The following is a 12,398-nucleotide window of genomic DNA, read 5'->3' on the forward strand; positions in this document are numbered from 1 at the left end:
GGCCCATAGGTTCTGTGTCGCATGTAGACTTCAGCAACTTGATCCAAACTGTGGTCTGCAAATAACTGTCAGCTGCATCCTGTCTCAACCACAGGGATTGGGGAAAACATCCCGTGAAGAAAAGAATATCAGTTTATAGAGGGAAATGCAAGACTTGCCTTGTGAGCCTGGCGTTCAGGACCGGAGTTCAGAGCTAACCTGCCTTGACACTCCCTGGCTTGGCCCCAGGATCTGGATGCCCTGGACACCTAGAGACTCACATTCCACACAGAGAAGGATCAGTTCCTGTTCCCTGGAACTTGTGCCTCTCTCGCTGTGAGGCCCCTTTCTAAACTCCTGTGAGGCATACACAGGATCCTGGAAAAGTTAGCAGCATCTACTGTGTATGGGGATGAAAACAGCTAGTGGATTAGGGTGATGGGTGGATTATCATGGATAGTGGATTATCATGGGTAATGCTTTTTCTTTTCTTGGAATTTGCTTTTAAGTTATTGCATCTCCTTTTCAAAAACAAAAAAGTCACATCTATGTCCTACAGACATCCTAAAGGCAATACAGATTGTTTAATTTTTGCACAGAACGCATACTACGCAAGAGTCACACGCCGTGGGTCCTAATGCAACCATGTGACTTGGGTAGCCCTCGAGGCCTCACTTTGGTCGTGTGAACATCAGGTATCCTTTGACAGTGAGCCTGGGCTCAGATGTGCAGGTCTGATGATATACCCAAGTTCAGATGCTCTAAGTTGACTAGGAAGGTAGAGAAGATCTTTGTATAGCCTAAAGAGGTAATCTTCAGGAGAAATCTTTGAAATCTCCCTTCATCCAAACATCCAAGATTTCACACCTTGTTTTAAATTGCCTAACAGATTGCAAAGCTTTTTTGGAAACCAGTAGCAGTGTTCACAGAACACACACAAACAGAACTCGAGGAGTAAAGAGCTATGTCCAGTGGTGGAAATGAAGGACAAGGGCTACCCTACCCTCGGCAGCTTTGCTGTGGCCTCTGTTGGCCTGAGATGGAGATGTGCTGAGTTATTACACTCTTGGGGCCACCGCCACCTCCCTGCTCTATTGTGGCAGCCCCAGGCTCTCTTGTCACCTGTCCCAGTGCTATCAGCTGCCAGTGGGCCCCAGCCCCATGCTAGCTGTAAGTGCAGGTCTTAATACAAATTAGCAGCAGTGCAGGCAAGCTGAATGGCAAAATCTCGTCCCGCACTCCCCCTCCCTCTTGTTTTCATCAAGCCCTCTTCACAGGCGCCAGCTGCCTCATTAAAGAGCAGCCTTTTATGCTGGGCTTCACCTGTACCCACCCTGAGCGGCAGCCGTGGAGCCCCATGGCCACACGCAGGGCTTGCGCTGGCTGCAGGAGGCACGGTGCTTGGGAGCTGCAAGAATGGAGGGAGGTCTGGCAGGCGAGCGGGCAAGGTATGGCTTTACCTTCTTTCTCTCCCTGAGCAGTGGGAGGAGGGCCAGCTGGGCAAGCGTGGGGAATCAGGATGGTGCCAGCCCTTCTCCCTAAGGACACCCGCCTGCAGGTCCTAGTGCAGAAGCCTGGGACCGAGGACAGGGCCATTTTCCAGAGGAGACTCACCCTGGCGGGCGAGCGGCCAAACCGATCACCTGTCCAGTTGGAGAGCAGGTGTGTGCACAGGGCCGGGGGAGGGAGAGAGGAGGAGGGAAGCGGAACTGGGAGAACTTCTGTGGGTCAGTGAATGAGGGGGTTCTGCCCAGGGAATGCGTGGCCATGGCCACCCCAGCAAGAGAGCCCCCTCCTCCTCTGCGTCCACTTTCCGTTCGTCTAGGTGCCCGTGGCTCCTCTCCTTACAAGGTCATGTGTTAGGCAGGTTTGGGGAAATGTTTCTTTCAGCTTTTCACATTTATTTTCCTCCATCCCTGGCACCTGGGACCAGCCCTGCCACCTGTGCCTACAGTACATGACCATAACCATAAAGGCTCACTACATTTCAGTGAGTTCTGAGGTGCTGACTTCTCTGCACAGCAAGAGGTCAGTTTTTAACTCAGAAATCCCCAGGGGCCTGGCTGATGTGGAAAAGAATTTTTCCAAAAATCGTCTCCCCACCGTCCACAAAGGGTAGGAGCCCGGGGAGTGTGCCCTCCTGTCCCACCATCCTGCCCCCTGCTGTAGTTCTCCTTTCCGAGAGACCCCTGCCCATGCCCTGTGCCCTCTTGCTCTGGGGGTCCTCCAAGGGAAGAGCGTGCAGTGTGGAGCCCACCTCTCCCACAGAGGCCGCCTGCCAATGAAAACCTTGCTCACTTGGTTGCAGGCCAACTTAATCCTTCGAACTTCTGCAGCACTTGGACTGTTTCACAACTGACAAGGATGCAGGGAAAGGCTGCCAGACCATGTGCGTGAGTGTGTGTGTATGCGTGTGTGTAATGTGTATGCATGTGTGTGCAATGTGTATGCGTGTGTGTGCATGTATTGAATGTGTGTGCAGATGAAGTGCACATGCATGTGTGTGCATGCTCTCTGTGTTGAAATGTGTGCTTCCATGTGGGTGAAGTATGTGTGTTCCGTGTTGGAATGTGTACAGTGCATGTCTGTGCATGTGTGTTGAAGTGTGTGCACGCATGTGAGTATGCATGTGTGTGCACATGTGTTCTCTGTTGAAGTGTGTGCATGCATGTGGGTGAAGTATTGTGCACATGTGTTCTGTGTTGGAGTGTGTGTGCACGTGTGCATGCATATGTGTGAGTGTGTGCCTGCAGTTAGCCCCAGGGCGGATGAGGGGACCCGGTGCACTCGGGCCGGAGCTCAGCTCAGACTCAGGCACCAGGATCTGACTGGGACTGCTTTATCTCAGGCCAGGTCCTTCTGCAGCAGAAGCCAAAGGGCCAAACGCTGGTGAAAAGCCCTGATGTGCTACTGCCTCCCCTCCACTGCCATGGGGACGTTAAACCTTCAGCAATCGGGGACTCTGTCGGTTGGTTTTTGGTTCTCTGCCTGGAAAAACAGTAGGCGAATAGTAAAACCTTAAATTCTAACATGTGTGAGTTATACATCTTATTTTCATTTTCAGCCCATGTTTCCCTCTGTAAGACATCAGGAAAAAATTACCGTCTGACTTCTAATATCTCAGTGGAGCATTTATCTCCCAGCTATGATAAGTGATCTTCAATATTTTTTTCCTTTCAGATTAAGAAACAAATTCATTTAATTTTCTTTATTGAATGTGCTCAGGCCTCCCCGCCCTGCCTGGGTCTCAGGAAGCCCTGGGCTGATCTCCCTTCTCCTGGGTTAGTGACTGCCGTCCCTGCTTGTGGGATGGGTGGGTCCCTATCTGGCACGGCCCTGCTCCTCAAGGCCTCGCTGTGGTCCGTTCCTGCCCCTGGCAGGGGATGGAGGACAGTGGCCAGGCCTTTGGAACGTCCGGAGAGGTTATGCAGCCTAGAGTTGGAAGGCTGTAATCTGAACCTTATCTGAACTCCTTGGTCTGAAGGCCTGGTTTGGAGCTCTTGAGAGAACTGGCTGTCTCCCAGGCTGCCAGAACCAATGCTTCCTGCTCAGTATAATGGCAGCTACAGCTTCTCCTTGGCCTTCCCATCGTCTCCTTTGGTCCTGCTGCTGCTGCTGGAGTGGCTGAGCAGCGGGCACTGGGTGTGACAGGGTGGCACCTCCCCCAAGTATGCTGGAGGTGCGTGATGCTGGGCTGGAGGGCATGCAGAGTGTGTTTGCCAGCCTGCTTCAAGGCGCCAGGTGGCCCTGGGTGGGACTTCACCCCTCCAGACAGCTGCCCAATCACCAGTGCTGCAAAATACCAGGTGCTGATGAAGTTCTGTAGTTCTAGGCTAAGTTGGATGATCTGCTTTCTCTCTTGCGAATGTCCATACTGCGTCCACAGTGAGCTTGGGGCCAGAGATGCAAAATGCCACCGGGCCAGCACCTCTCCATCAGGTGGAAGTTCCTGGATTCCATTCCTTCTCCAAGTAGCAACCAGCTCTTTTGCATGTGTGCTTGATAGTGAAGCTCAACACAGAAGACCCGAGTCCTGTTTCCACCTTGACTATCTGTGTGACTGAGCCAGGCAGCCCCTGTCTCGATTTCATTAATCATGAAAAGGAGATAGTAACCCTTGCTGTGCCTATCTTGGGGGCTTATTGGGAAATTCGAATACAACAGTGCATGAGAAATGCATTAAACTTATATATGTGCAATAGAAATAACTCACTGAGAAAGCATTTCCTGCCCATCTCCTATGTAAGAATACTAGGGTTAAACAAAGAAAGTGATGACCATCCCCTCAAGAACTCAGCAGTCAGGGGGCGCAGGCCAAGCTAAGAATCAGACAGTGTGACAAGTCCTTATAACCAAGGCGGGCACCAAGTGCTGGGGGACTGTGGGGAAGGCGTGTCTGGGAGCATGGACTAGGTTGCCTGGCAGTGAGGCTAAAAATGTAAGCTGTAGTCAGACAGGGAGGGCTGCGATGCCACACAAAGAAGCTCAGACCTTGGTCTGAGGGCACTAAGGCGCTGCCAGAAGTTTTTACGTACTGTAATTATAGGATTGGGCTGGGATTTGAAGAAAACTCTGGTGGCAGCATGGAGGATAGAAAGAGGGCATCATCGTCATCATGACACCAAGTGCGGCTGGGCAATGGCTCCATGGTTGTCATCGGAGCCCTGGGCTCATGATTCAGAGGCTGGGGCGAGCTGCCCTGTCAGTGCTGACCGCCTCTGGGCTTTGTCTCTTCTCACTTTAGGGAGTCTCCGGTGGACTGCAGCGTTAGCAAATGCAGCAAGCTGGTGGGCGGAGGCGAGTCCAACCCCATGAACTACAACAGCTATATGGACGAGAAGAATGGCCCCCCTCCTCCTAACATGACAACCAACGAGAGGAGAGTCATCGTCCCCGCAGGTAATTCGAGAACCAGGCTGCCTGGGCGCCATTCACTTCCCCACTCTCTGGGGGGGCAGGGAGCATCTAAACCTTTATCCGATACTCTATTCCCTGTGGAATTGCAAAATGGAGAAAGCTGCATGCCAGCCGGGAGTGGTGGCTTATGCCTGTAATCCCAGCACTTTGAGAAGCTGAGACGGGTGAATCACTTGTCAGGAGTTCAAGACCAGCCTAGCCAACATGGTGAAACCTCATCTCTACCAAAAAAAAAAAAAACAAAAATTAGCCAGGTGTGATAGTGGATGCTTATAATCCCAGCTACTCAGGGGGCTGAAGCAAGAGACTAGCTTTAACCGGGAAGGCGGAGGTTGCAGGGAGCCAAGATCACACAACTGCACTCCAGCCTGGGTGATGGAATGAGACTCTGTCTCAAAAAAAAAAAAAAAAAAAAAAAAGCTGCACATTTTACCTTACTTCCTAGCAGCCCTTTAAGGCAGTATCCCAGATGTCACCTGATGTGTGGGTGCTAGAAGCCCCACCCTTAAACAGACCACATCACAGTCTCTACATCAATGGCCTGGTCCTCAAGGACGGGCTGCTCAGAGAGCAGAGACAAGGCCGCCTCCACCCAAAAGGAATCCCGTGAGCTCTGGATGTGGGCATCCCTGCCTGTGAGGAGGAGGGCAGCTGCAGAGGCCAGTCCTTCCCTCCAGGCTTGTACTTCCCGGCATCTACCAGGTTCCACCTTTCCAAAATTACAGCCAGCTCTTTCAGTTTTAAAATAGAAAGAACTATATTTAACTAATGGAGCGCCTTAACTTGTGTGCCACAAGTTATGTCATTAGGTAAAAATAGCCTCTTTTTCCTAGGTATTGGTGCTGTTGGTCCCAGAAAATAAAATCATTGTTCAGTCCTTCAGTCCATTGGCTGGACACTCCACCCCAGCTAGCACCAGCAAGCTCAGCTGCCTGCACAAGAAGGGTGTTTAAAAACCGCCATGTGTAGAACTGGTGCCAGGTAGAAGGGGCAAGGATGTCCAAATCTTAAGCAAAGTGGATTACAGGGCAGGGATTAAACCTGATCTTACCAAAATAACTTTACCAGAGAGGCAAAACTCCTTCCATTTGTAAAAGCATAAATGTAGTTGCCTCTGAAGTCAAAAGGTTAGACATCTCTTTGAGGTAGTCCGAAGGCATCTGCTTGTAGGTCTAAAGGCAGAAATTTTAAGGGCTGCCTCCTGCCTTGGCCAGTGGTGTTTGTTTTCCCTGGGAAGCTGCATCTCACCATATCCCTGGATTACAGCTGCCTCCCTGTGCTCTGGGCCAAATTCAAGAAGGTGTGAGCAAGAGTGAGGCAGGAGAGGGGTGGGGCTTGTAGGAATTTCTCTGTACCCTTTAGGACTTAGAAACGACTCCTAAAGCAATTCTAAGTTTGCTCTTCCACAAGCATCTGACCTAACAAAGGAAGAGGAAGAATCGCTTCCATTTATTGAGTGCTTTCTAGGTGCCAGGCACCACGTACATTGCTTTATCTCCATGGCATTACTCAAAACACCTGTCACAGGAGACCAGCTAGTAATGTTTAGCCCAGGTGTATCGTCTCCCTCCTCACTGAAAGCAGACAATGAAACCGTATTAGAACTGACAGGTGGGAATCTCTTTGTACACCCCAAAGCAAAGCTGAGCCTCACTGGGTCTTCACTCAAATGGTTTCAAACTCCCCTGCTTCAGCCAAACAGCTCCCAGCCTGGGAGGGAAGGCTTGCGGGACTGAAGGGTTTGGGGATCTGAGATTGTCTTTGAACCAACCTTTGACACCATCTCAGTTTGGTCGTCATTTTGGGGAAGGAATCTGGGAAATGGGCAGAAGTGGCCGGACTGCTATGTCGACCCTCCAAACCTTCTTCGATCAGTGTTGAAATGCTTTCAAAAGGAATAGCAAAACATCAGGCTTGGCTGAGCCAAATTACCTATAGCACTGATGGTGAAAATAAAACAAATTCATGTCAAGTGATTTTCAAAGCACTTCGTGTAATGCATTCTCAGGCTATGGACTTACTTCATTATTTTAGCTCCAGCTAGATCTTTTAGATCCTCACACATTTTGGCTTCCTCCAGGCTGGGCTGTGGGTATGAGGGGAAGTCTCATTTGGGCAAGTCCACAAATCAAGGCAATAAAATATTAGTGGAATAACGGATTGAATTTATGGGGATTTAAAGACAAGTATAAATGTGGGCCCTAGTTAATCACTAGCTCCATGTTCAGATGGGAAGAAACTAGGACGAAATCATCCAGAAAATGCATTAGGAAGAGTTTAGCATGATCCAGAGTTGAAGATTTATAATTCATTGTGCTGTAGAGGGAGAGAAATAATATTGTTGCAGAGCCCAAAGCAAGGGAGGAAATAATAAAATAAATAAAATATATGGTGTAAAATTGAATTTGAGGCCTTGGATACTAAAAGTGAGGAACTGGGAGAAGCGAAGAATGAAATAATATGCTACATAATCCAACTCCCCCTAGGATATGTTTCTCTAGAATTCTGAAAAGGTACAAAATTATTTCCATTTGCCAATGATCCATGCCTAATTGCTTCTGGAGAGTAAAAGAGCAAGAAATGTATCTGAGAGAGAGAGAGGGATACATACTTGTACAACAACACTTTAGAGGAGCTCCGCTTTTGGGCATCAGAGCAGTGTAACTCACAGGTGAGGTAAAGCAGGATGGTGAGAAGAGGAAAGGGGCTTTGGGGGAACCCACCTCTTCAGCTTAGTGAAGTCCTGTAATGGTTTCTATTGGAACGCCAGCCCAGATACTTACCAGCGATGGGGCTTTGGGCAAAGGACTTAACCTTTTAAGACTCCATTTTGCATCTGTAAAATGGGGATATTAAAAGATTTCCTTGGTAAGTAAAAATAGGGCTCGCGGAGCAGGTGGCACATAACACCCACCATCTGAGCCGTCACTGCTCATAGGGCATTAGGTTGTTGGAATGACATTCAGCAGCAGGCTGTGACCTATGAACCCAAACTCTCCTAACTCCTCCCCTTTGCCAGCTCCTCCACCTTCAGCACAACACAGCAGCCACTCTCGTGCATGGGCAGGGCCTGGGCACTTTGCAAAGCAGACTCAGGCCCTGCCACCCAGATTCTCACACATAAAAAGCAAGGTGGGATGGAGAGTCCAAGGGCAGTTGGCGGATGCTTGTGTAAAAGTGCTGGGAAACTTGCCTCTGGCTGCCCAGCTGTGAAGTGTGAGCCTTACTTCTTTCCCCACATCCACTCCTAGTCATTCAATCCTGGTTCCCAGCTTTACCGGCAGCCTTCACAGATGCTGTAGAATGAGAGGGTGAGTTGGTTGAGGGGTAGCACAGATATTCCTGCCTAATAAATATGTTCAATCAAACGGCTCATTAGAAGCCGGAGGCTAATGGCTGACTTACAATAAAATGCCGAGTCTCTCCTCCTCCAGGAAGTCTTCCTTGCCTCTCCAAATTTTCACTATTCCCCTCCACTTATGAGTCCTCGAACCACCGCCACACAATCCATTGCTTAGTAGTGGTGTGCTTGCCTACCTGTTTCATGGGAATGAGTAGTTCTTGAAGGCAAGCGTCATGTAATTTTCTTCTATGATAAGGATATTTAAGGTGTTTATTGGACCCACTAACAACTGGTTGCCAAGTGAAGAGATGGGCTTCAGACTGTGATAAGTGATAAAAGAGTTCTGCCTACTGTGGAACCTGCTGGAACTCATCACTTGTGCTGAAAGTGCAACATCCCCACCACACACACACACACACACACACTGAGAAGGAGAAGGAGGTATGAGTGTCCTACCATAGAGATGGCCTCAGTGGTTAACTTACCTGTGTTCACTCAAGAGCTAAAAGTTTCTCCCCAACACCATCTCTCATCTTTGGGTATTTAAATATCTAAATAACGTTTTGGGGATGCGCTGGTAGAAATTTCTACACAGCTGTGCTCAAAAGGAGAAAATCTAGTTTGGGTTTCTGTTCAAGACTAACACCATTGGGTTTTTCAACTGCACAGATGGAATTGCAGTAAAAGTCTCTCTGTTTCTTTTCTATAGCCATCTGAGGGATCCGTGCTCTTTCATGAAATCATTAATATTCTTAAAATACAGATGGTTCCCCTTTCCAGAGACATTGGTCCTGGGGTCTGTGAAATTGTGTTTATTTTCATTTTGATGCCACCATTTCTCAGGCAAAGGTTCCAACTGCTCTCCAAAACTTTAAAGAGTGCTCTGTCAGGATACGTAGCGAGGCAGCTAAGCACCTCCCTGGAGTGCTAAGTGGTTCAGGCAGCGCCAGATGCCATGGAGCCAGATGAGTGTTCTAGGGGAACCATCTGGAAGGGAGCTTTCCCAGAGAGAGAGAGAAGGGAAAGAAAGAGGGACAAGGGGTGAGGGAGGCTGCCTAGGCTCTCAGGGAGCCTCTACCTTCCTGCCGTCCTTGCTAACAACGTCTTCTCCTCTGCAGACCCCACACTGTGGACACAGGACCATGTGAGGCAATGGCTGGAGTGGGCCATAAAAGAGTACAGCTTGATGGAGATCGACACATCCTTTTTCCAGAACATGGATGGCAAGGAACTGTGTAAAATGAACAAGGAGGACTTCCTCCGCGCCACCACCCTCTACAACACGGAAGTGCTGTTGTCACACCTCAGTTACCTCAGGGAAAGTAAGTGCCGCCCAAGCACCCAGGGCTGGGAGAAAGCTGGGCATGGAGCCAACCCAGGGAGAGGAAGTCAGTGCTGCCCGTTCATGTTGGGCAGATGCCGCCGGAGCAGCATCGTGGGGCCTGTAGTGTTGCCGAGGTCACGTGGGCTCCTACAGACCCTGTGAGGGGCAGACCCAATCCTGAAGTGTCAAAGGAAGTAAAACGAGAAATGGAGAAAAATAGAGAGCTGGAGGGGTCTGGCAAAGGCTGGTTACACTCTTCCCATGAGACCGCCTTTCCAGAAACTATTCCAATTTGAAAATAGATAGAGATGGATGGTGCCCTGGCTGGTGTTTTCCTAAGTGATTATTTAAAATTCCTCCAGGAAACTCTAGATTCAAGGCTTTTGGATTTAAGGTGTTGAAAATAATTTACATATTAGCTTCCTCTTAATCTTGGGATACTCTGGCACACCCTAACCCCATTTGACAGGGCTGCTATCTGCACACTTCCTTGGTAAAGAAGAGCAGCCAAAGGCGCAGGTGTGTTAGGATCTATTGGAGGCTTTCTTCCGGTACAGCCAAGAAAAGGAAAAGAGCTTTGGAAAGGGCAAGCTTAAGAAAGAAAGCAGGCAGTTGTCCAACAGATTTATCTAGTATGAGGTACTCTAGCACCAAGCGCCCATCAGTCTGATATGAATTTCATTTGATATGAAATATACACAGAGCAGAAGAACAGAATTATTTTAGTCCCACTGGTAACCTCAGCCTTAACTCTCTGCTGGAAATCCAGACTAGGTGGTATATCAATGCTACCCCTAAGTATGGAAGGATTGTCCTGGGGCCTGAAAAGATGGTGCTAGGATCACAGGAACACAGGTATGGGCTCACACTATGTAAAAGCGTTCTAGCAGCCCTGTGCAAAGACAGGGCAGCCTTGAGATGCTATTTGTTGTGAATGGCCAAGGCAGCTGGGAGTCTTGCAGGAGTTTAGCTTTGGGCAGGGGCTTGATGATTTTAAGCCCCCTTCGCAAGTTGAGATCCTTAGACAGCACCCCTGGGACCTGCTTTTTCTGGACTGGCTGGCTCTGGGTTGGTGAGCTCTGTTTGCTCTCCATCGTTCGGTGGACCTTTAACTCTCCATCTTTGGAATCCACCATCCCTTCAGCGACAGTGTTCCTCATGGGGCAGGGGCAACACGTGCTGGCTGGAGAAATGAAAAATCAAAAAAATGGCTTTGGAAGTTTCCACTGGTGCCTCTGTGCTCTCTGGTCACCTTTCCGAGGCGTCTGGTAACTAGTGCGAGAAAGTAGATGATGCAGTATTTGTTAGCTCCGGAGCAATTACCTCATGTCTGAGTCTTGCTGCAACATGAGGTCAGCCCAAGAAACAATTTCAAAAAAGGGGACAATTTTCCACCCAGTTTTTCAGACCTTTGGATAATTAACATTTTCTAATTCATATTTTCAGCTTTTAACTGTCTGTGGAATTTTAAAAAATAAGGACCTTTGAACAGAGTCCTGCAGTGATCTAGGCAGGCCAGGGTGGGTGTGTGGAGGTTAGCATGAGAAGGAGAGACCAGCAAAGCAACCTGATTCCAGCAGGAGTTTGCAGGAACCCTAAGCCCTTTCCTTCATTTGCCAGTAGAGAAGACAACAGTAGCATAGACAGCACGCTCTGAACTGTTAGTTAAAGGGCCCAGTGCTTTGAGACTCTTTGGTGGATGCCCTTGTTGGGAGAATGTTCAAGGCATTCTCTCCATGTGGGGAAAGCCCATTCATGCCATATGACCCCGGGGCCCTAACCAGTCCATAAACAGCCCAAGGCCCCCTAGTACTTCCTGCCACCGAACAATGGGAACACAGATGCTGAAGTGAGACAAATGCCTGAGAAGGTGGTCACTGGTCACCAGTAGAGAGACCTTCTATTGGAGAAGGGCAGATAACAAGGTTGAAGTGGAGGTGCAGAGGATGGCATTTTGGGGGGTATAGCATGGCAAGAAAAAATGAATTGCTTCTTTCTTTTTAAGAATATTTATAGACAGAAAATGCCCCCAAATCAATAAAAATATTAGGTTTCCCAAAAGGGACTTATTAGTGGAGCATATTTCCAGAGCGGAGAGGAGGTGGAATCCAGCTTGTATACCGAAGACATTTGAAAATGCAGGGCAGATATCCAGAGTTGAGGATGGTGGCTAACAGTAGTACATCCACAAGATGGGAAGTAGTTGTTCTGCCATTAAAATGATTACTGGGAAACACCATGAGAAGTGCTTAGGATACAATGTTGGGTGGAAAAGCTCATTATAAAGTGGTCTGTGCACTGATAGAAAAACCATGTCTGCCTGCGAAAGCAAAATTTAAAATAATCGTGTTAAATTAAAAAAAAAAAAACCTTGCCCCAACATAGTATTGAAATATCCTTTTGAGGAGCCTAGACTTAAAATGATCCACTGTCAGGGAGAAGGCTTTTAGATTCATGCTGCTTTTTAATTGGTGTCTACCTTGGGGTTCCAGCCTTGGGGACCCTCTAGTGTGAGGTGGTGGCTGGCTGCTAAGTGCCTGCAGGAGGCCATGGGCTGGCAATGGTGTCTGCTCTGTTTCTGCTCTGGATTGCTGGGAACTCCCCCGTGACAACCAGCACTTTAAACCCTTTTAAAGCCTTCAAACACTTTATTGTTTTTCCAGACTGTCTTCCAGTGGATGTTTTGTGCTTAGGAGGAAGGCCAGTGCTTGCGGAGAGTTTGAGGCGATGAGTCAAGGCAAGGGGAGAGGGTGCTGATTCTTTGTGCTTTATCATCTTGTCCTTTTGTTGGAGAGGAAGGTGGGGCTCAGATATTTCCACTTTAGCGAGAGATGG

The 12,398-nt window shown here is 48.7% G+C and overlaps 1 protein-coding gene across 2 annotated transcripts in view; it reads left to right on the forward strand.

Moving 5' to 3' along the window:
- Positions 1-12,398, forward strand: part of FLI1 (Fli-1 proto-oncogene, ETS transcription factor) — a 118,551-nt gene that overhangs the window by 69,618 nt on the left and 36,535 nt on the right. For both annotated transcript variants that reach the window (XM_009247248.4, XM_024255610.3), the window contains 2 exons: positions 4,724-4,878; positions 9,358-9,561. In XM_009247248.4, coding sequence (XP_009245523.2) covers positions 4,724-4,878; positions 9,358-9,561 — 359 coding nt within the window. The remainder of the gene's footprint in view (positions 1-4,723; positions 4,879-9,357; positions 9,562-12,398) is intronic.

This window comes from Pongo abelii, chromosome 9 (assembly GCF_028885655.2).
Source record: "Pongo abelii isolate AG06213 chromosome 9, NHGRI_mPonAbe1-v2.0_pri, whole genome shotgun sequence".
NCBI classification, from domain to species: Eukaryota; Metazoa; Chordata; class Mammalia; order Primates; family Hominidae; genus Pongo; species Pongo abelii.